The following is a 22,224-nucleotide window of genomic DNA, read 5'->3' on the forward strand; positions in this document are numbered from 1 at the left end:
GCGGTGAGCAAACCACTCAAAACAGACCAAAGAAGAAGAAGAACCATGTTAATAAATTAATATAAACAAACAAGTGCAGGACATGACCTTTAACCCATGTCCTGCTGTGAGAAATGGCTTCTTTTGGGGGGGGGGGGGCGGGGGGGGGGGCACCTTGGCTAGGGGGAGGCATGAAGTCACTGTGGAACACACACACACACACACACACACACACACACACACACACACACACACACACACACACACACACACACACACACACACACACACACACACACACACACACACACACACACACACACACACACACACACACACCTTCTGTCTGTGGTGTAATACTGACCTGTGAAAACAAAGACCCGGTTTAAAAAAACTAATGTTTACAACAAGTGATGCTGCTGTGGACCCCAAAATGAACTGTGGTTTGATTCCTCCCTCCCCCAGAAAATAATATAAAAAAAACAAACAAAACAAATACACTTCATTTTCCAAATATATATATATTTATAAAATGCATCTATTATGTCAATCGTTTGTTCTTGCCACTAGTGGATATGGGGGGGGGGCTGGTTGGATGGTCTTCAGTGTTCCTGGCGCTGAGCATCATGGGTAGAGACGGGGTTGAGGGCGGGGTCAACTGTCTCATGCTCCCGGCCGACGGATCACCGCTGCTTGAGAAGCGCTCTGTACACGGTGAAGCCCAGCACGGCGAACACCGTGGCCCCCACGCTGGCACGCAGCCAGAAGGTGGAGTTCTTGGGGTCGATCTGCGCCATGTGCCTGCGAGGGTGGAGCAGAGGAGCAGCGTCAGCCATCGAGTCAAGAGGGACGTCAAGGTCGCAAATAACCGAACCACTTCAGGCCAAATGACAACACACCGAACCACTTCAGGCCGTCCGTCCGTCCGTCTCTCTCTCTCTCTCTCTCTCTCTCTAAGGATGGGACCCATGAGCAGAATTTATCACAAAAAACAAAACAAAAACAAAATGGCCTTCAGGATGAAGCCGGCGGCTGTGCCCGCGGGGCCGGAAAATAAGAAAGGAGTTGATTCGACAAGAACCACGGAGGGGAACAACCAAACCAGGGCAAGGCCGCCAAAGTTTCACTTCCTGCTTTCCGCCTCGCGCTTCCTCCAACTTGGGAATGCGGGTTTGGGCAGGTCAGGCAACGTCGCGCACGGGCGTCGCCATGGCAACCGGTGACAAACGAAGCAGATTCACCATCGCCGATGTAAAGCGAAGGCGGTGAACGCTCAAAACCAAAAAGGCACAGAAGAAGAAAAAAGGGACGGAGGCACCACAGGGTGGAGCGCTGAAGATCACATTGAATGGCAGGGGAATTGGAAAAGACGGCGGAAGCCTCGCGTAGAGCTCACGAGGAAGACAACCAGAGGCTTGTTTGACGTCACCGCACCCCGAGCGCATCGCCGCGCGTTCTGGGCGGAGCAGGGCGCTCGTCGGGATGCCCAGAAAAAAAAAAAAAAAAAAAAAAAAAAAGGGGCAATCAAAACAAACATTTCAATAGAAGAGTGACAAACTGGCACCCCTTCCTCCTCCTCCCATTGGTACACAAAGTCAGACTGAAATCTCCTCATTGTCGTTTCCTTGGATCGGTGGTTCCCCTCAGGGGGTCCCCAGCAAAATGAGTAATAGTTACAGACAACAAGTCATATGTCGCAATAACAATCCACACACACGTTACCTGTCTGAGTGCACTAGCCGTGCGGCCTCCATGTGGGTGGAGTCTTCTACGTTGGAGTGGCTGCGACCTGCTGCATAACAGGCCGGGCCCCACACCCTCCACCCAACCCAGCAGCCCCACACACACACACACACACACACACACACACACACACACACCCCTCAACTTAAACACAAACAACACAAACTCAAAGCATGAGCGCAAAACGACAGAGCCAATACCAAGCTGCTCACAGAGCACAAGCACACACAGGCCCCCACCCAAGGAGGCTGCAGATTTATTTTATTTTTTCCATATTTCTAGTTCTACGTCATGTGTAATCCGGTATAGACCAGATGCAACTGAAGTAACATAGAAGTTAGTTTTGGTCGTCGTCAATTCTACTTTGGACCCAATGTGGAGGGTGACTGCAAACTGTTCATTTCTTTGCTCGATTTATTAATTCACATGAAATGGGCTGTGTGCCCGTACCTCCATGCACTCCTTTGTTTGTTATGTCCCATCTACACATAGACGACCTGCAACGAGTTGAAGTCATCCCCCTGCTATTCACAATCCAATAACAACAACCACCAATTTTTTTTTTTACATCTGTTTAATTTGGAATTTGGACCGAATGCATCTCACTTTGTCACCCGTTGTGACGAGACGAGGTTCAAGAAGCCGAAATCTGAAAGGCCTCCGCAGGCAATGTGTATTTACTCTCTAACTTACTTACCTATTACGAAAACAGAAATGAAACTCAGGTAATGCCCCTCGCCGATAGAAGGTTTAGCTGTGACACAGTTGATTTGATACTACGACAAAATTACTTATTCTCAGTCACTGAGGAGACAGAAGTGACGTCATGTGAAGTGGAACGTATTTCTCCATCCAACACCTCAGTCCATCAACGCCGCCACCACAAACCAACTGTTCTCAGGAGGGTTTCCACGTACGGACAGCGGACAAACAAGACAGACTGAGCATGCCCGGGTCAGAACACCACCAGCGGCGCCTTTTTAGTTCGCAACAACCACACAATTCATATCATTGAGCCAAACAAGCTCCTCAACCATGGATGTGCAGGGTTAGGGTCAGGAGAGCAAACCCTGCCAGGGGAGAAGAGAACCTTGTAAACAACACCACGAGGAGGGCCGGGCACCCGGGGTCAGCAACCAATAATCAATTCACAAGTCCTTTCTCGCCCCAGAGTGAAGATTTGCGCCGTAATGGCAAATGTGTCATTCATGGATATATTTTTTTTGTTGTTGAAAGAGATCATTTTAAAAGGTGAGAGTTAGACACGAGACATGCAGAAGCCCAGAAAGATCAGACCAGAGTGAACACGTGCAACAGGAAGAGAAACAGCGGCAGCCAAAAACGTGCAGGTGAACGCCTACAGAGTGGAAGGACAACAAAACAGTGACAAAGTAGGATGAAATTAAAAAGGGGTTTGGGTCGTTATAGCGTCAATTTAAACATGATTAAAAAGAAAAACAAAAAAAACATTGTGGATGTGCATTTCGACATAAGCACCAAATGATCATTTAATTTTAGGTTGATTTATTCAGTCTAAACTCACAAGACAAACCTTTGAAACCTTTCAAAGAGTCTCTTGTAAGTTTAGTTTGAGAATAAAAACTTAAGAGAAAACCTGAATGAACAAATGGTGCATTTTTAAACATGACATGATTACATTTATCAACATGCGGTCAGGCTGCGTTTCCCTCCACGTCACCTTCCAGTCAGTCTGCTTGACACTTTGCATATCCACCGCACGAGGGTGTGACCGAACTCTGAACACAGGACGGTTGAATAAGAGTTGAAACTGTGCAGCCTAGAGCAACACGTATCCCAAAATGCTGCCAAAGCTTAATATTTCCTTTATAATTGACCTATTTATAATAAACAAAATTTCAATTAAAGATGTACATATTCTTTTTAATTTGTCAATTCATTTCTTAATGCGCAAAGGGCAGCATGTGGCCCTCAGGCCGTGGTTTGGCTCCCACTGGACAAGACCAATCGTTCTAATCAATCCGATCGGTTTAAACAGCTTCCAAGAGATGATCAGATATTAGATAACAACCCGAGTAAAACTGGAGCTGGAGCGTTCCCGACTTGATTTCAGGGCCTGGCATCTGTTGTTGTCACCAAAAAACAAAATGCTGAAAACTTTGCATTTTCAGAAATCCAGCTCTTAAATCAAGTTGTCGTTGGAGGAGATTCGGTAAAATGAAGCTGATTAAGGGCTGGATGCCATGAGGAGGGAGCACCACCCTCCATCATGAAAGGATCTATATACTATATATATATATGTATATATCTATACATGTGCACAAATCAGATACAGCAATTATCGCTTTGCCTGGTGTTCTTTGTTTTATTCCAGAACCAAAAACAATTACATCCATTTTTACAATCAATTTTAGTCTGGGGGCTGGAGACAGGCCGCAGCGTTCAAATTCAAGGCGAGAGACACGCCGTTACCGCCTGCCTGGGAGCCTGGGTGACAGCCTGCCAGGGAGTGTGGTCAGGCGGCCGCGCAGCAGCATGGGCGGGGTGGAGGCCTGGCTGGAGCAGATACCAAAACACAGCCTCACAACCTAATTCAAATACACATCTACAAGTCCCCACATGTACTGTACGGGGAGTCTGCAGGTTCAGGGGGGTTTTGGTCCATGAAGCAACAGAAGCTATGCAACAATGTCCTTTCCTTGAGCTTTCAGTTTGAAAGGTGCAGAAATAAACAGAAATGCTCATAACAGAATCCCTCAAACCCCTCGTGCCACACCACTTTATAGCCAAACGTGTTTTGAGCTACATAACGTAAAAAGACAGATTTCATACCAAGTCTTGAATTTTAAGTGAATTTCAACACTGTCACTCTCCTGGGCGTGGATATGCAAAGCGAACCCGGCGAACGGACGGAAAGCAGGGGGGCGTTCAGCATCACTACGGCTGTAGGGCTGGTGTTAGTAAGGGAGCCCCCCGGTGGTGGGGGGGGGGGGGGGACAGCAGAGGGGTGAGCCTACGTTAAAACCACACAAGCGCTTAATCCTGAGGCTTATGGACCTGTTGAAAAGGACCCAGTGGAGCTGAGCCTTAAGACTGCGCAGCAGCTCCGACTTGAGGGCGTTCTGACACAGGCAATAGGCGCACCTGTTGCACGTGCATGCGCAGCGGAGACGTGCGTGGCTGCAAAGAGATACACAACAGTGTGCACGCGCGCACACACACACACACACACACACACACACACACACACACACACACACACACACACACACACACACACACACACACACACACACACACACACACACACACACACACACACACACACACACACACACACACACACACACACTTCAATTAGGTGATTACCACCAACTTAAAAACAACGATTGCTAAGACAACGCAACTAAATCACTACAAACCCTTTCTGTACTTAATAGTAATATAACTTTAAACAAAGAACAAACAAGGAACAAAGGAATCCCACAAGTATCAAGAAGTTGTTCTGGAAAGATGTAAGGAAAATAGGGCGCGTAAAGTAACAAATCTAGGGGAGGAAAGAGAAAAGGCAAAAGCGGAGGGCAGCACAGTTTAAATCATTTTCTAATAATTAATGTATAGAAATAAATATCTTATGAAAGCAAAAGTAGTTGCCCCCAAAATATCATCAAAATTAATTTTGTCAATATCTCCCAGCCCTAACGTGTGACCAGTTAAAAAATTAGAACATTTATTTTGTACGGGAAGTTATTAAGATTGCGCCCGAGAATAACATCAAAACATACAAGTACAAGTGATATTTATAAGTCAAGTACTACGCATTCTATTTTAAACTGAATTTGTGCAACAATCTACCGGTACTTATTTATATGTAAATTACTATGTGTGTGCCTGTTCAACCATAGCTTTTTAAGGACTTATAGAAATGTTCAAGTTCAAGTTCAAGTTAAATGTTGATATAAAACTTGAATTTGACTTACATTTGAGCCTGTAGCTGTTGGGCTGGCTCAGTGACAGCTGTAGATCCAGTAACACTCATTATTTATTTTCCTCATTAGGTTCTTTCTCATTCCATCAAACCAGAATCTTTACCAAGCTTACTGAGGTGGTGAGTTTCCAAATTACTGCTTTTCACTCCCACTGAGCGCAGCAAAGCCCATAGATTAAGTTTCAGACAAAAAGGGATTTCTGGTCTCTTGAGAAGGTATTTAAGAGGGAGCTCAATAAAAAGGTTGATAACCTCGTCTCAAAGTTAATCTGATCAGAGATATTTGTGGCTCTTAAACAGTCTACTGGTTCTTTAGCTCAATAGATGTAAGACCTGGTGTGTGTTCGCACACACACCAGGTCTGACATCTTTTGCTAAAGAACCAGTACGAACCAGGCAGCTGGAGTCAGAGTGCGAAGCTGTTCGGATGAGCGTTTTTTCGACAAACCGGCGAGCAGCAAGAACGGAGACCAAGCAATACACCCGTTCCGAAAAGTCATGTTTTCTCACACACACACACACACACACACACACACACACACACACACACACACACACACACACACACACACACACACACACACACACACACACACACACACACACACACACACACACACACACACTTTGTTTGTGGTGAAACTGTTTAGAACGTGGGGCTGCTCAGTTCATGATTAAATGTTACTGTATGGTAATGCAAAGGAGAAAATACACAACCAAAACTAAAGTAGTAAAAATAAAGGGTATATCTTCATTAATGACTTGAGCTACAAATTGCTTTTGTTTTGTAGAGCTACAATACCATCTAAAGAAAAGAGACTCGTCATCGTCCAGCCCTGTAGACGACATCGGCACGGCAACCAAGTAAAACACAAAAAAAACAACAACTTGTTCATCCCTCAATGAAAGCACGAGGTGAATTCCTAAATCTTCCAGTGATTTTCATGGCCTTGCTTCAAAAGGCTGATATCACCAAAAACCTCACTACCCACAACGTGCCAGCATTTAAGGGTGCGACAGTAATTGTTGCCCTGTTGCCCGTGGCAACCAGATTGGGTCAATGGGCAACCATTTCGTAGCCTCTGGTTGCCCTGTTTGGCAACGCCTTTTTAACATAAAAAATAGGGACAGCAAACAGCAAAATGGGCACCCCAAAACAAATAAATTGATTGCATTAGTCGTCTTCTTTGGGCTGCTCTCGTTAGGGGTGGCCACAGCGGATCATCTGCCTGACACCACCCGCCTGCATGCCCTCCCTCAGCACCTCCATCAAGCTTCTCTTGGGCTTCCTCTTTTCCTCTTGCCTGGCAGCTCCATCCTCAGCCTCCTTCTCCCAATGTAACGCTCATCTCTCATTCGTAATGTTTAAATATACATATGCGTTTGTTCACGCGTGCACCAGTGCGTACAGGCACCTGTGAACAGCAGTACAGCAAGGTAATTACAGTCAGGGGTGGCGACCCATTTCATCACTTTTTTTATCCATCTGAGAGAACGGCACAATCCGCGATCGCTTAACCAGTGGACTGGTTCTCTGATATTATGTAAGACGTGCACACGGATCTAGTCTCCGGTTGAAATCGCTCCAAAGCAATGCTGCGTTCACAGGTTTGGAAAACTAAAGCGGGTCCGATGTGATGCCTTCATGGAATCCGGAAAACCGTGGGCTACCACCATAAGTTTACTTCACACCTTTAGTCACCATTCACGTGTTTGCATCCCTGTACAGTTAACAACAACGAAAAACGTAAACTAGGTGCGAAAAAACATTTTACAGAAAAAAAATGTAAACTAAGCGAAACTTTGTGTACTTTGAAAGCTAACTAAAATTAAACATATACAGGAAATGTCTGTCGTTTTAGTCTTTTTTCAAGTCAATTTGGTCAAATTTGTCAACATAAAGCCATTACAATACAACAACCAGTTCTTATCTTTGTAGACAGACAGCATTCATAGTGAGCATGGCTCAGACCTCATCTGGTGGAGAGCTACTTTTAAATGGAAAGATGCAGATGAAGTATCTAAATTGCCCAAAATATAAGGTGACTAAAAATGGCAACCATATTTTCCAGTTTGGGCAACCAAAAGCTGATGCCTGGTTGCCAGCCTGCCAACCACTTTTAAAAGTTAGTGTTGAGCCCTGCATTTGCCTTGACTGGGGCTAATTTCCACCATTAATACTAATAATGTGATACGTCTGGCTGGGGGAAAAGAGACACCAACAGAGACAGAAAGAAGACACAGGAGGAGGAGGGAGATGAAGATGGAGGTGGGAACAGGGTGCAGCGGAAAGAGGCAGGGATCTCACAAAAGAGAAAGATAAGTGAAGAACAGACGAGCGGACACTCACGGGTACATGGCCATGGTGGTGAGTTTGGTGTAGATGTCCTTGTTGGGTGAGTCCGTGGTGTTGCAGGTGAAGGCCTGGGGTGGGTGGAGCTTGTGCTTGCGGCAGAACTCCAGTGGCGAGAGGCTGTAGTTCTGCCGGACTTCGTGCAGGTCCGACTTGGTGGCGATCAGCATGCAGGGGGTCTTGCTGTCCATGAAGTATTGCTGGAAAATTTTGAATCAAAATAACTGACACCGACCTCCGACCTCTTTCTTGAAATCCATTTTCCTGCTCACGTCGTTCCGTTATTTGTAACGATGCGTTTGCCAGGTCTGGGTAACGTTCTCTGTAAATGTTGTTATTCCATTACACCAAAAAGCAAAAACACAGGCATTGTGAGGCACTGTGGCAGGGTTTGAGTCGGGATTGTGAATGGCAGTAGCATGTCAGGGACAGGGCTGGGCGGTGTGTTGTTATGATATCATGAATGTCACGCAGGCTTGGATATCGTCTCGGATTTGGTAATACTGCAACAGTCAAATGCAGGTTTCTGAACTTCTTAGACTGTCCTAATCAGTGCCTCGACCTGCTTGGACACATTATCCACATTTTTAATGATAGCTCAAATATTTGTGTATCTTGTGTTGTCAAAGCAGTGTTTAGTCATACTAAAAATAATCAATAGGGGTGTATAACAAAATATATTGTGATATTCGACTTTGTTGATATCGCTCAGCCGTAGTCAGAGATTCTCATATCTCAAGTCAAAACAGAGAAATGATTCCCCAGCCATTTTAGAATTTTTAGAAATGCAGAATATGAGAGAATATATATTTTTTAATTATCATTTTATAATTATTATCAAATTGTTGTTATTATAATTTATTTTTTAATCCCCAGGTAAGATTAATGACATGCTATTTGATCTGATGTCATGTTAAACAAAGTGCTAGTCCGTGCACACACACCTTGTAAACAGTGGCGCAGTATTCAAACGTGCTGGGGTTGTTGACGTCGTACACCAGGCAGACCACGTCGCACGCCGTGTCCGACTCCAGCGGAACAATGTCAAAACCGGCCATCACCTCGTGGAGCTGAGAGGCGGCGGGAGAGAAAAACACACCGTCAGGCGGGATGAAGGGAAGTGGAGCGCTCTGTGGCATTCAACCCCAAAGTCTGATACCCAGGAGGAGAATCAAAGGTTGTTCCCTTTTGTTAAAGTGTCGACCCACCAGATGGTGTTGGAAGGATTTCGCTACGAGAATTCCATACAAAACTGGAATGCATCATCAACATCATCTCTCTAAGACGCCTCTTTCTTTTCCCTAAATTTTCTGTCTTCTGAACTATTATTTGCTTTACTCGGTCACTTGAGGTGGTGGGGATATTCTTTGTGAGTGTTCATCGAGTACGCGCCTCAGAATTGTGTCGGTCAAATCGGATTTGGCTGTTCAACACGAATATTCAACTATTTGTTTTTTTACGAGTTCCCCTGAAGGCAGGATCACTTGTGAAACAGATGACAGTTTTCCAAGTTGTCGTCTACGCAGCATCGCTTCCTGGATTCAACGCGCCTTCAACCAGAGAGCGGTGTTTTCATCTTATAACATAATGTCAGAGAACACGTCCGCTAGTTAATCGATCGCCGTTGACGTCGTTCTGACGGTTAAAAAAATTAAAATACATAAATAAATACAGCCCCCCCCCCCCCCCAAAAAGCAGTATAAGACCATTTTCTCAGTTTACAACAATATATAAAAAGAGACACTGTACAGACAAAACAGTATCAAAGCCAATGTATAGGTATCTGTACCAAAAGTTCTCAGCTAGACCAGGCCCTAGTAATGTGAGTCCATGCAGAAACTTAATATTATGACAGTGGACAGAGGAGGAGGAGGAGGAGGAGGAGGAGTGCAGATGGAAGGATTAACTGCTGCCAGGTCTAATGCTGATACGCAACATGAAGCCCAAACACAGTGAGATTATATAACACTAATCCAAAAGGCAGCTAACGGGATCAGGCTCTCACCAGCAGATATTTCTCCTGTCCATAAACGTAGGTGGTGCTGATGGCATAGAAGGACTTGTGATCTTCCCTGATCCTCCTCTGGCGCTGCGGATGGAAAAGGCAATTTAAAGTGTAGTCATACCCACAAAACACAGATTTCATTTGAAAGTGATGTATTAATACGACTAGAGGTCGATCCAGGTACAAAACCCAGTCAAATTTCAGTGCATTGTGTATATGAGTCAGGATGTTGCATCATGTACACGCAGGAGTGCATTAGGCAGCAACAAAAATAAATAAAAAAGGATTCACTGTGGTCAAACACATTGCTCTTGAAAGCTATTTACTGCTCCTGGGAGGAAGCTAATGTCATACAAACAACAACAATTAACGATTTGATTTCTTTTATGTTCATTTTATGCAACTGTAATAGTGTAATATTAAACATCCAATCAGCCACAAAGCCATAAACATCTGCATGGCTTAAAACATAAACCAGAAAGCCAACTAGTGACTGTCCTTTTCAAATAAATGTTCTAATATCAGCTCTAAATTACCAAGAAATTTGCACTTCAAACACGCATGACAACAAAATGGTTTTGATCAGCTCAAAAACTTCCATCAGGTGCTCATGTAGTCCTTGTGACAGCTCTATGATGTTTGTCCTCCACCCACCTGCAGGGTCCTGCCCAGGAAGGCCTGCAGGAAGCTGCTCTTGCCGCTGCCCCGTGCGCCCAGCACGCTGCAGTGGAACACGCTGCGCTGCGTCTGCTTCTTCTGCAGGTCGATGCGCTTGTTCCGCGTCACTGAGGCACAAACACTTCAGTCAGGATGCCAAAAACTCACACTCCACATGTCATTCAATGCCATCATTTCCATTTCTGAATCGGCTTGAAAATAGGAATATCGATACTTTGTTGGGAGGTTCTGCAACTGTTTTCCTCTTCAATGAAATGACCACCACTATCACAAATTAATTGGAATATTTAATTTCTGTATTGGCTTAGTAATCAAATTAAATTGTGAAATCTTGAACCGATACCCAGTCCACTGCTCAACGTTCCATGTTCCTCCTCCGTTTGGTGAAACGTTGCTCAGCTACAGATGAAACTCTCTCTGTGTGGAGTCTTAGAGGTTGTCTGCTACGCTGCAGCCTCCACCACAGCAGGGAGGTTAGTTATATCAACTGAGTTATCATTTTGACACCACCCACTGACATTTTTCCCCACCCTTACTTTTTCTTTTTTTTACTTCTAGGTTTACTGTCCATTGTCAACTTTTCTTTTGTTTACTCCTATAGTTTTTTGTGAATATATACAGCAGGTTCATATTTAATGTTAATTGTTTTCATCACTCTTCTTTACGGCTCACTGTTTATCTCCAGGATCATTTTTCAAATGCCGTTTAGCGTACACAGCAGGTTTATCCATCTTCTAGTTTAGTGTTTAAACAATTCTGTTCATTTTTTTACGTCACATCTATTGTTGTTTTTTTATTTAGGTTTATATTTATTGTTTATCAACAGGGTTTTTTTTGTATATTGCTATATTTTTATTTAACTGTCCTGTTGATTGTACATTTTCACACTTTTTCCATCCTCAAGTTAATGTTTAAGGTTTATTGGGTGTTTCCATTCATTTCTATTTTACTTCTATTGCCTTATTATTATTTCTGCCTGCTTGGTTGCGCCAGCGACACAGGGAGACCTGTTAAACTAGTGTTACTTAGAGTTACTTAGTGGTGGAGCTTCCCCTCTCAGAACCCCACCAGTGCAGGTGTTCTCACCAGTAATGGCGGCGGCCTGGGACTCCTGCTCGTAGATGATGGAGTAGCCCAGGTAGCCCAGGTACTCCAGACTACGATGTACATCCAGGTACGTGGTTAACCTGGAGCGACGGAGGCAGAGATTGGCTTTGGTTACGATATGACAACTGGATTTGAAACCATAGACAACAAAAGCATCATAGATATCAAGCAGACATCTGCGGGGATCGACGTTATGCAAAGAATTTTCAAACAACATTTGTGTTTAAATCAGAAAAGTAAACAGAAGAATAAGAAATTTGTAATTTTATTTATTATTTATTTTATTTATAAACCCTTATCAGTCCCACAACAGGGAAATTTGCGATTTCTCTGCATTTACCCATCCTAGTATCTGACGTATCTAGGAGCAGTGGATATATATATATATATATATATATATATATATATATATATATATATATATATATATATATATATATATATATATATATATATATGAACCTGAAAGGGTTAATGTGTGTCAGGGCTGCGTTATATCGATAAAATCTACACTACAATCAGGATACGAACAGAGGGCAAAGCATAAAACTTTGGAGCCTGAATCAACATTGCATTTGTGGCTGTGACAAACTATTTCAAATATAGTGTGAAATATATTGAGTGAAATATCAGACCTCCACGCGGAAGCATTTCCCTTTTTTTGGCGTCCAATTTATTACATTCAAACCAACCCAGTTATTTGTTTTCAGTCAACTATTCCTTCCTGCTCTCAGCCAGTGCGTGCGTGCGTGTGTGCGTGCGTAAGCTCACGTCCACTGCGACAGGTATCCCTGGTAGGTGATCCAGCCCTGGTCGTTGGTGCAAACCGTGTTGTTGACGTCGGGACCCCACGGCATGTAGGGAAACACCTTGAACAGGTCTTTCACCTCCTCTGGCGAGAGGGCGCAGTCTCTGTCCTGAAGCGACACACACCAAGTTATTTCTGGCTTAGTATATGTGACGTGCATTTGTTTATTGGGGTATGGTTACATTTTTACAATTTTTTTTATAAAGTTTCAATTTCTAGACCGATTTGAAAAATATCGACAAACCATTTTTCATTTAAATTCAATACCACCATAGCCTATTCCCATTGTCTAAAACATAAAAATACAAATATAAGATTGTATCGTCAGCCGTCTCATCAATAGTGGATTGAATGGAATCGTGAGGTCCTACCCCATAACCAGCTTTTATTTATCACTTTCAATTTATTTCATTGAATCAAAATCCTTAAAAAGGGGTTAAATATTAATATCAATAAATCCAAATCCCTTACTTTATCATGCTTGTCAAAGACACTCTGGAGGAAGAGGTATGCGTTGTGGTTGAGCTCCGTGGTGCAGCCGGGGGGGATCTTCACCCTAAAACCAGAAAACAAAGACGCTCAGGTCTGTGAAGTTGGATCAGAGCCAACTACGACCTGGGACAAAACTGGGAGTTCATCATGAAAAAAAAGAGAAGAGGAAATACAAGATTCACAACACCAATGAATAGATTCCTGCTCAACTCATTTGTTCATTCGTTGAAGTTATTTTTTATTATATTATGTTATATTTTAAAGTGCCAATATTTTAAAGTCAGTCATTTGAGGTGGTGGGGATATTGTTCATCAGAATAAACAAATAAAGTTTGCATTGGGTGCATTTCCATCAGGTTCATGCAAATAAACTGTCAACTTCTGGGTTTTATGTTGGTTTTTTTCTTTTCTTCCTTCAATGCTTTAAGCTGAGCCCATTTTTTTTTATGTATTGTTTAGTTGGGAGAAATATATTTTATTATTTTCTTAGGAAGAACAGTGACGACCTTGGTGAAAATACCTGGATTTCAATGTTCCATACTCAAATGTCTCTTCTTCACAAATGTGGATGTGTATTTTTATACTTTAAAAAACTCATGCTATGATGGTGGCTTAAAATCATGAAAAGAACAAATCAAAATGATTGAACTCACAGGGGGAACAGATAGTCCTCGGTGAGCTCCAGGTCGTCGTCATAGCCGAACCTTCGCAGCACAGTCCAGGTGGTCTCGTGTCGGCCCCTCTGGATGAAGAGCGTGTGCAGGAAGAGGAAGCCTGGAGGAGGAGGTCAGAGGTCAAAACACTGCAACAGGGGTGAGAACAGAGGTGAAGAGCGAGGTGCGGGGTCAGCTCAGACCTTTCAGCGTGAGCCCGTTGTCCTTGACTCCGTCAGTCATGTTTCTTCTGACGACGTTTTTTACGTCCTCTAAAGCCTGGGGCGCCAGCGGCGTGTTGAAGCATGTCCTCTGTATGTTCACAAATATGAAGCAGGTTGTGTACAACATAGACTCCATAGATATGAATACGACCAGAACCGGTAAAGCAATGCAGTTTGTTTTAGGTCCAAACTTGTACAGCTGAACAAACTGACGTCCCAGTTTCCCCTTCATGCTGCCATGAAATGCCTGGTGAAGCATCAAATGCTATTTCATGTTTTCGCTCGCTACGGTGACTCAAGCACCCAACTCTGGATTCACACACACTTCAAAAAATATGTTTTTCAAGGACTTTTCATGGACCGCACACGTGTTCCTATTAATAGACCCTGTCCACGCATGTTCTATCACCTATTTCTGCTGATCAGAACTCTTCTCAGGAGAGAACTCTAACAACGTCTTCTTTTCCACGACTGTTTGGCCATGACTGGAAATCTACATGACAAAGTCCCAAGTTTTCCCGGATGCAGGATGCGTGGGGACCCCCACAGGAACGTGTCGCTGCTGGCGGGAAAGGTCACCTGGAAGAAGTTGAGCTCGTTGTCGTTGAGGATACCGTCGTTGTCCAGGTCCGAGACTTTAAAGATTCGTGTTAAAGCCTTGACGCAAGACGGCTTCATCTGCAACAAAAGGAAATAATATTAGTTGGTGCCACACAGTGGTACATTTTGTAAGAAAACCAATCTAAGTTATTTGGGCTTTACAGGGTTAAATTGGGATTTGGGAAAACCAAATTTTTTATTTTTTTGCAAAACTATGTTAAGTTTTTTTTTTGATTATTATTATTAATGAAAAATCTCTACGGATCATGATGTATCTTGGGCTTAGAAGAGATGAAGTGATATAGATAGTACTGTACTGTAATTACTGTATTGTTGTAATAGTCGCATAACAAATTGATCTCATCCTCAAACTAATTAAAACTAATCCTTAAAGTTATCGTTGAGTTTGAAGAACTCTCAAAGGCCCGTATAGAAGAACATGGTAACGTTGGCCATAAAACTTCAATATATTTATTATCTATCCCATCCATATCTATGGCTACTCAAACCCTGCCTATCAGCATATAAAATAATAGGTCTTGAGTTTCCAATAATTTTACAACTTATTTCTCTGTGATGGAATGGTTGGATCACATACTTCTTTGTCACAAAAAACATTCATGAGTTTTGGTTGTTTTATGAATTTATTTTGAGTCTTCTGAAAATGTGACCAAATCTGCAGTCAAAAATATACATACAGCAATGCTAATATTTGATCACATGTCCCTTGACCATTTTCACCTCAATTAGGTGCTTTGGGAAGCCATCCACAAGCTTCTGGTGGAATGATTGACCGCTCCTCTTGACAGAATTGGTGCAGTTCAACTAATTTTGTTGGCTTTCTGACAGACTTGTTTCTTCAGAAGAGTCCACATGTTCTCCATGGTTTTCCTGAAGAATTAGGAATTATTCCTTCTTCATCATTATTCCATTTACTTTCTGTAAAGCGCCAGTTCCACTGGCAGCAAAGCAGGCCCAGAGCACAATACTACCACCACCATGCTTGATGCCAGGTATAGTGTTCTTGGAGTTAAAGGCCTCACCTTGTCTCATCCAAACATATTCATTGTGGACAAATAGCGAAATTTTTGTTTCATCTGACCACAAAGCTTCCCTCCAGAAGCCCTTTCCTTTGTCCGTTGGATCAGCAGAAAACTTCAGTCGAGCCTTCAGGTGCCACTTCTGGAGCGAAGGGCTTCCTTCTTGCACGGCAGCCTCTTAGCTCATGGCGATGTAAAACACGCTTGACTGTGGACACTGACACCTGTGTTCCATCAGCTGTAATTACATGGCAGACGGTGCTTCTGGGTTGACTCTTGACCATCCCGACCAGTTTTCTTTCAGCGTCAGATGATAACTTGCGTTTTCTCCTGATCGTGGCAGTGACTAAACTATGCCGTGCACTTTGTACTTACAAACAATTGTTTCTTGGGACCTGTAGCTGCTTTGAAATGGCTCCAAGTGACTTTCCAGACATGTTCAAGTCAATAATCCGCTTTTTCAGATCCGTGCTAAGCTCCTTAGACTTTCCCATTGTAGCGTTTGAGTCTAATGAGTATCAAAGGAGCCCTATTTAAATGGGCTCAGAACTTACCAGCTGTAGTCAAACATAACCGCTCACAAGTTAAGAGGCCGAGGCACAAAGTAAACTTGAGTGACAACTTCCTACATCACCAAAATTGATAGTTCCAATTTGTATATTTCTGACCCAGCAGATTTGGTCACATTTTCAGAAGACCCATAAAAAATAGATTTTTTTTAATTGATGAATGTTCTTTGTGACAAAGAAGTACAGGCTCCAATCATTCCATAAACGGTGGCAGGTAAAATTAAAAATGTTAAAAAGAGGTGAGTGGATATCCTGTTCGGACCTCCATGGTCCATGCATTAGAGTGCAACTTGGACGGGAGCCTCACCTCCTTTTCCTCTGGGCAGTACAGGGGTCCAGTCGGGTGGAGAACGGCCTTCTGGGCGTAGTAGAATAGCTCTGAGATGTTCTTCAGGTTCTTGGCAGAGCACTGAAGACACGAAATGTGTTGCACATATTAAATTATATAAATTTAATATTTTACTAACATGAAAATGAAATCACCAAAAACAACAGCCATAGAAGGCTTTGGTGGAATTTATTATTATCGTGCCAAAACATAACATCAATATGTCATAAATTCAACACCAATAATAAATAATTAAACAACAGTAGGGCCGGGCCAGCTCAGTTCCTCCTATAAGGGAGATATGCTGCGCCCTCGGGGGCACATGGACCTGTCTCCCTCTCCGATGGTACCGACTATTCGGGCGCACCAGTTTTGGGGTGTTTTTATTTTAGATGTAGGTTATTTTATTTTGTCTCCTTATGGAAGGAAACAATGAGTGTAGGTGTGTGTGTGTGTGTGTGTGTGTGTGTGTGTGTGTGTGTGTGTGTGTGGACCCCCACCTCCACGCAAGTCTCGATGTCCTGGTACTGGTTCATGATGGGCAGGATGGTCTCCATGCTGCTGTGTTCCACCAGGTCCGACTTGTTCCCCACCAGGATCAGCGGCACCCTGCGGGGATCAACGCGTCACACCAGTTTCCAACACTAGATCACATGAATGAACCAAAGAGCAAAACAAACAAAGCAAAAGTAAACATGCACGCACACACACACACACAGAAACACACACACAGACAGAAACACACCTGCTGTCCTTGTCTGTTCTGTCATTTATGAGGGGAATCCAATGGCTTGTCACCTGGAGACGGCATTAAAACAAGCGTCAAAAAGGACATTTATAACCAACACACAAAATGCACAACAATAGTAATAACAGTACACAGTAGTAGTAGTAGTAGTAATAATAATAATAATAATAATAATACCAGTAAGTGCACTCTCTACTCCTGAACTGGCTGAAAACATACAGCGGATCGACAGCGGCATTTCTCACCTTCTCAATAGACTTCTTGTTGCTGACGGAGTAGACTATGCAGATGACATTTGCCTGGACGGAGAAACGGGCGCGTTATCAAAACAACACTGAGAGGCAGATCAAAATCTAAAAATAGAAATAAAACACCAGACAGCCTGGGGTACAAATAGATATGATCCTTTATGTCTTTAAGTGGTATTTGATCATTTTCTCTTATTATGATACACAATGTTAACAATAAGATCTAAAATGTTGACCAACGTCTTAGAGGGACTTTATTCAAATTGAGGAGATAGTTCCAGTAAATTCATAAGCAGATCTAGTGACATATCCTCGTTCCCCCAAATTATTGTGCTGGAATATTTGTCCGTATCGCCCAGGCCAACAGCCGCTCAACCTCTTGGGGACTCCATTATTTTGGGATGTTGTGAGGTCCAACTAACCTTCGATATTTCTTGAAAGAGCTGTTCGTCGGACTGTTCTGCCTCTGGAGGATCAAGGGAACACGTCTGAGCACATCACCTTCGTGATAAAACTGGAAATCTCTCCAACTCTAGGAGAACTTGCATGTGTTTGCTTTAAAAGGAGCTGGCGGGCGTCAATTTTAGTTTCAGCTCGTTTAATAGTGAGAATTTGAATCAGGCGCCTTTCAGTTGGCCAAGTTTATTTGCACATAGGAGGAATTAGTCATGGTGGAGATTGGTGCATTGCTCTACAGACAATGAGCATAAAAAAGCTCAACAGTCTGGTAAGGAAAAGAAAAAAAGAGCCAAATATGTAAAAAGAGCTCAATAAATAAATAAATAAGATACAAAAATATCCAGAGTATACAAAATGTGATTCTATGCAAGTTAAGAATGCCTTCTTGATATGTTGAGAAAACAACGTAAAATTTATCTCCAGGTTGGCGTTGCCACAGATTTTTTCCAAAGTCCTTTGATAGAGAAAATAACCCAAGTAGAGATATTAACAATGAAAAAATGTGAGCTATGATCAGGGCAAAGCTCCATAATGTAAAATGTGCGTGCTGCGCAGTAAACGGGCTAAAACTCGATTTGACCGCTCCCTTAATTCATTATGAGCCATTTGTTGTTCAGCTGAGGACTGAGATGAAACCCTGACGTGGTGTGCGGTGAGTGGGGGGCTCCTTACCTGAGTAGTCCACTATGTGTGTGGGAACCCTCTCTGGGGTGACGTCCGCTGGGATGGTGATCTCCTCGGCGCGGAGGGGAACCTGGAGCGCATTCCACAAGGAGGTAGGAGAGGTGATCACAACGCACGCAACGCCCAAGTAATACAAACACTTGATTCGATACAACAACACTTCTCATGCCACACGTAAAGAAGGGAATCAGAGAGCAACACCAAAAGAAAAAGACATTAATCCATCTAAACCTGTCAGATATCTAAGAAAAGCAGATTCCTTCAGCTTTTTGTGACAAAAGAAACAAACTGTAAGTAAACCAGTTATGTTTACCCAGAATGCCCCTCCAGGATGATAAAGTTCTGACTTTGTGAGTAAAAAAATTGTTAATTAATGGTTTGTTTAATTCTTTGTCAAAAGTTTAGTTAATATTTTGCATTATATCTTTTATGCACCAACTTCACCAAATCACTTTCCTTGTATGTGCAAATATACTTGGCAAAATAATAAAATAATTCTGATTCTTATCTTTATACTGGTCTGTCAAAGCGATGGATCAGATCAGTTCTCAGTGCTGGTTGAGAATAACAGCCTGAGTCTTCACCTGGACTGGATGATCGAACACGTCCAAGTCGTCTTTCCAACGCACTTGGTGTGGATGGAAGTATCAATAGGATTGTTTTAACCTGAGATAATTTAATCTTAACATATTTTGACTATTTGTAGAATAAAAATGACTGATAACTGACGACATCTTCTGAGGTTCTGATTCTCCGATTCAAGAGCTCGCAGTGACGGGGGCAAAACGAAACATCAGCCATAAATCACTATAGACCGCTATAGATGGGATTTATTGATCACTATAGATCTATAGATCTGATTTATTGATCAGCAGGAAAAAGGGTTTGCCATCCAGAGCCCGGTGTTGCGTACCTCGTCGGGAAACTCCTCGCTGACCAGAGACATGATGAGCGAGGTCTTCCCCACCTTGGCTGTAGGGACACAGGAGACGCATCAGAATGAGCGCAAAGCACCACCGAGACACTCTAGTCATTTAATTACTCACGGAGAATAAAGATATTAATGTTTGACCACTCCTCTGACCCCAGTGTTCTGATGTCATAGATGATAGGTTACAGATCAGGGCAAATGGAGAGACTTGTGTATCAAGTGCTGGAAAGAATGCCAACTGAATTCCAGTCCTGGAAGGCGGCCACGCTACAGGGAGGGCGGCAGGGCTGCAAGTCGGACTCTTGAAGGACGACAGCCGAAACAAACTAATATGTCTGGTTCTGAGTCAGAACCAGACATATTATACATATAAAAAGCATTTCTTACTTTGAGACTAGCTGTTAACCACGCTTCCCTCTACGCGTATTGGAAGTTCCCATTTTTTCATTAGGAACTACACAACTCCAATGCTGACGACTCTGTTTCCCTCGACTCAAGCAGGTGGGGAGCACCACCAAAATCCCCAATCAACATTAAAAACAGCAGCAAAACTAATAATGCAGCAGACATGTAACAAAATAAATTACAACAAGAACAACAGACAAAAACATCAGAGCTGGACCTGCTCTAACATGTATGGTCTTGTGGATTGGTAGATTCCTGCAGTACCGCTTCTACACAATACTTTAAGACGGGGTGTCTGATGGAGTCAGACAGCTCAATTGAATACTTTTTAAAAAAAGACAGGATTTGTATTTCCTTTGACACGACGATCGTTGGGCAAACCATCGCAAGTATTAGGACAGAACGAGTGGTATAAATATAGGTGTTACAGCAGCTCAAATGAAAAATAGGCAATAATAATTATAATAAAGTAATTAGAAAAAAAATAGAAGAAATGGCAGCATCCAATAAAAACAAATCTATTAAAAAACGTAGACAAAAACACAATATCCAATAAACCTAACCCTCTGTGTCAACAATTCACACTCTCAAAATAGGAAATTGTGCAAACTGATAGTATAAGTTCAAGTTCAACAGATTATTTGTACATACTGTATGGGTAAATCTCTACATCTATTACTTTCGACGAGGTTGAAAGTAATAGCCAGTAATTTTGACTGTGTTATAAGACAGACTAGATAACTTTCCAATCCCCGGATGAATGGACAATAATACTAACACAATAGCAATACAAATAGAAAACGGCAATACAGAATAAACCTGAGGATTACCTGAAAAACCGTCAATATACAGTAAAACTAATGATGAACCTGAAGATAGAAATATAGGGAATGTACAACACACAATAAAAAATAAAACCTAAGATAAACAATGAGAAGTAAAAACTAGATATCACAACAGGTGTCATGACATTTCACCGCAGATATGTTTGACCGTATGTATGTGACAAATAACCTCTTGAATCAAATGTGCCAATAAGCCCCGGAATCCAGACTAGGGTCAGATTCCAAACACAACATCTACATTTCTGTATCTACGCATTCACAGACGGTTGTGGATACGGAGCTTTACTTGAGCCTCGTTTTCTTTTTAAGGTTATTGTTTGTAGTTGACTGTACATTGGCATTTTAAACTTTTGAAAATGTTTGTAGTAAGGGGCTTTATTTTCAATTTTTAACTTGTAGTCGTTAACCGTGGGGGGCTGTTTGATTTGTGTTTCTGTGACACCAAAATATAATAATAATAATAATAATAATAAAAATAATAATATTAATAATCTGCTCTCGCCGCTGGCTGGGGCTGTTAGCATGCATGCTAGCAGCAGGGACCAGACATCTGGTCGTGGGATCCCGCAGCTCGGTACTCACGTTCCCCGACGAGCAGTATCCGAACGTCCTTCCTCATTTTGTGTTTCTTTCTCTCCGGGAACTCTTCGTCCCGTCTCTCATCTGCTTCCCCGCCGCCGGCCTGCGTGGCTCGGCCTGCGCCGCTCGCACTGCGGCGCCTTGTAGGACAAACCGGACGGAGAAGCCCCGCGTCCCGCCGCCGCCGCCAAACCCCCCTTTTCCTGCGGCTTCGGTTGGATGATTCGCTCGGTGGCCGCTGTCTCGCCGAGGCTGCTGGCGTGAGTTAAACCCACAGGACGCGTGAAACGGTTCTTGAACGGCTGTTTCACGGCTCCCCACGCCGCTCCACCGCTACCGCGCAGGGACGGTTCCAAGAGCACTGACCTCCATACCGGGCAGCTACGGCGAGCCCGAGCGGACAAACGTTCGCTTTATCAGCGGACACTGCACTGGAATCACAGGCAGGAAGTGCGTCACCTTATGATTATTATCACTCTTATTACTACTATTATTATTATTTTTAATAAAACAATTTTATTCCATTATTTGTTGTTAATCATTTTTAGGTTAATATAAATTATGTTTATTAATTGTCAGGTTCATTGTATATTTTCATGTTTTTAATGTTTATTTATTATCAGCTTTATTGTATATTTTAATTTTTTATTCAATATTAGGTATATGGTACATTTAATTTTTTTTATTGTTTAATTATTGTTTGTCTATTTTTATACAAACTGAGGTTTACTGGTATGTTCTTTAATACATTTTAATTACATCGCTTTATTATTTTTTGT

General features: G+C 42.7%; 1 protein-coding gene across 4 annotated transcripts in view; it reads right to left on the reverse strand.

Annotated features, from left to right (window-relative positions):
• Window positions 1-21,818, reverse strand: part of LOC307236835 (mitochondrial Rho GTPase 1-A) — a 22,033-nt gene extending 215 nt beyond the window's left edge. Inside the window, exons 1-21 of one of the 4 annotated variants that reach the window (XM_080009391.1) lie at window positions 21,449-21,818; window positions 19,599-19,657; window positions 18,674-18,755; window positions 17,965-18,008; window positions 17,540-17,593; window positions 17,292-17,344; window positions 17,047-17,155; window positions 16,526-16,627; window positions 14,589-14,687; window positions 13,989-14,097; window positions 13,786-13,906; window positions 13,112-13,196; window positions 12,604-12,749; window positions 11,812-11,912; window positions 10,702-10,832; window positions 10,048-10,131; window positions 8,987-9,112; window positions 8,040-8,242; window positions 4,759-4,881; window positions 1,702-1,768; window positions 1-780 (exon numbers count right to left, since the gene is read on the reverse strand). The exon at window positions 1-780 is cut by the window's left edge and continues 215 nt beyond it. In XM_080009391.1, the coding sequence (XP_079865517.1) occupies window positions 643-780; window positions 1,702-1,768; window positions 4,759-4,881; window positions 8,040-8,242; window positions 8,987-9,112; window positions 10,048-10,131; window positions 10,702-10,832; window positions 11,812-11,912; window positions 12,604-12,749; window positions 13,112-13,196; window positions 13,786-13,906; window positions 13,989-14,097; window positions 14,589-14,687; window positions 16,526-16,627; window positions 17,047-17,155; window positions 17,292-17,344; window positions 17,540-17,593; window positions 17,965-18,008; window positions 18,674-18,755; window positions 19,599-19,657; window positions 21,449-21,485 (2,073 nt within the window). In that variant the 5' untranslated portion in view covers window positions 21,486-21,818 and the 3' untranslated portion in view covers window positions 1-642. Of the gene's footprint in view, window positions 781-1,701; window positions 3,080-4,758; window positions 4,882-8,039; window positions 8,243-8,986; window positions 9,113-10,047; window positions 10,132-10,701; window positions 10,833-11,811; window positions 11,913-12,603; window positions 12,750-13,111; window positions 13,197-13,785; window positions 13,907-13,988; window positions 14,098-14,588; window positions 14,688-16,525; window positions 16,628-17,046; window positions 17,156-17,291; window positions 17,345-17,539; window positions 17,594-17,964; window positions 18,009-18,673; window positions 18,756-19,598; window positions 19,658-21,448 lie in introns of those variants that run through there. The other 3 variants (XM_080009394.1, XM_080009392.1, XM_080009393.1) reach the window with 3 other exon arrangements.
• Between the last annotated feature and the right edge of the window lie 406 nt (window positions 21,819-22,224).

Source organism: Zeus faber (genome assembly GCF_960531495.2).
Source record: "Zeus faber genome assembly, chromosome: 11".
Taxonomy (NCBI): Eukaryota; Metazoa; Chordata; class Actinopteri; order Zeiformes; family Zeidae; genus Zeus; species Zeus faber.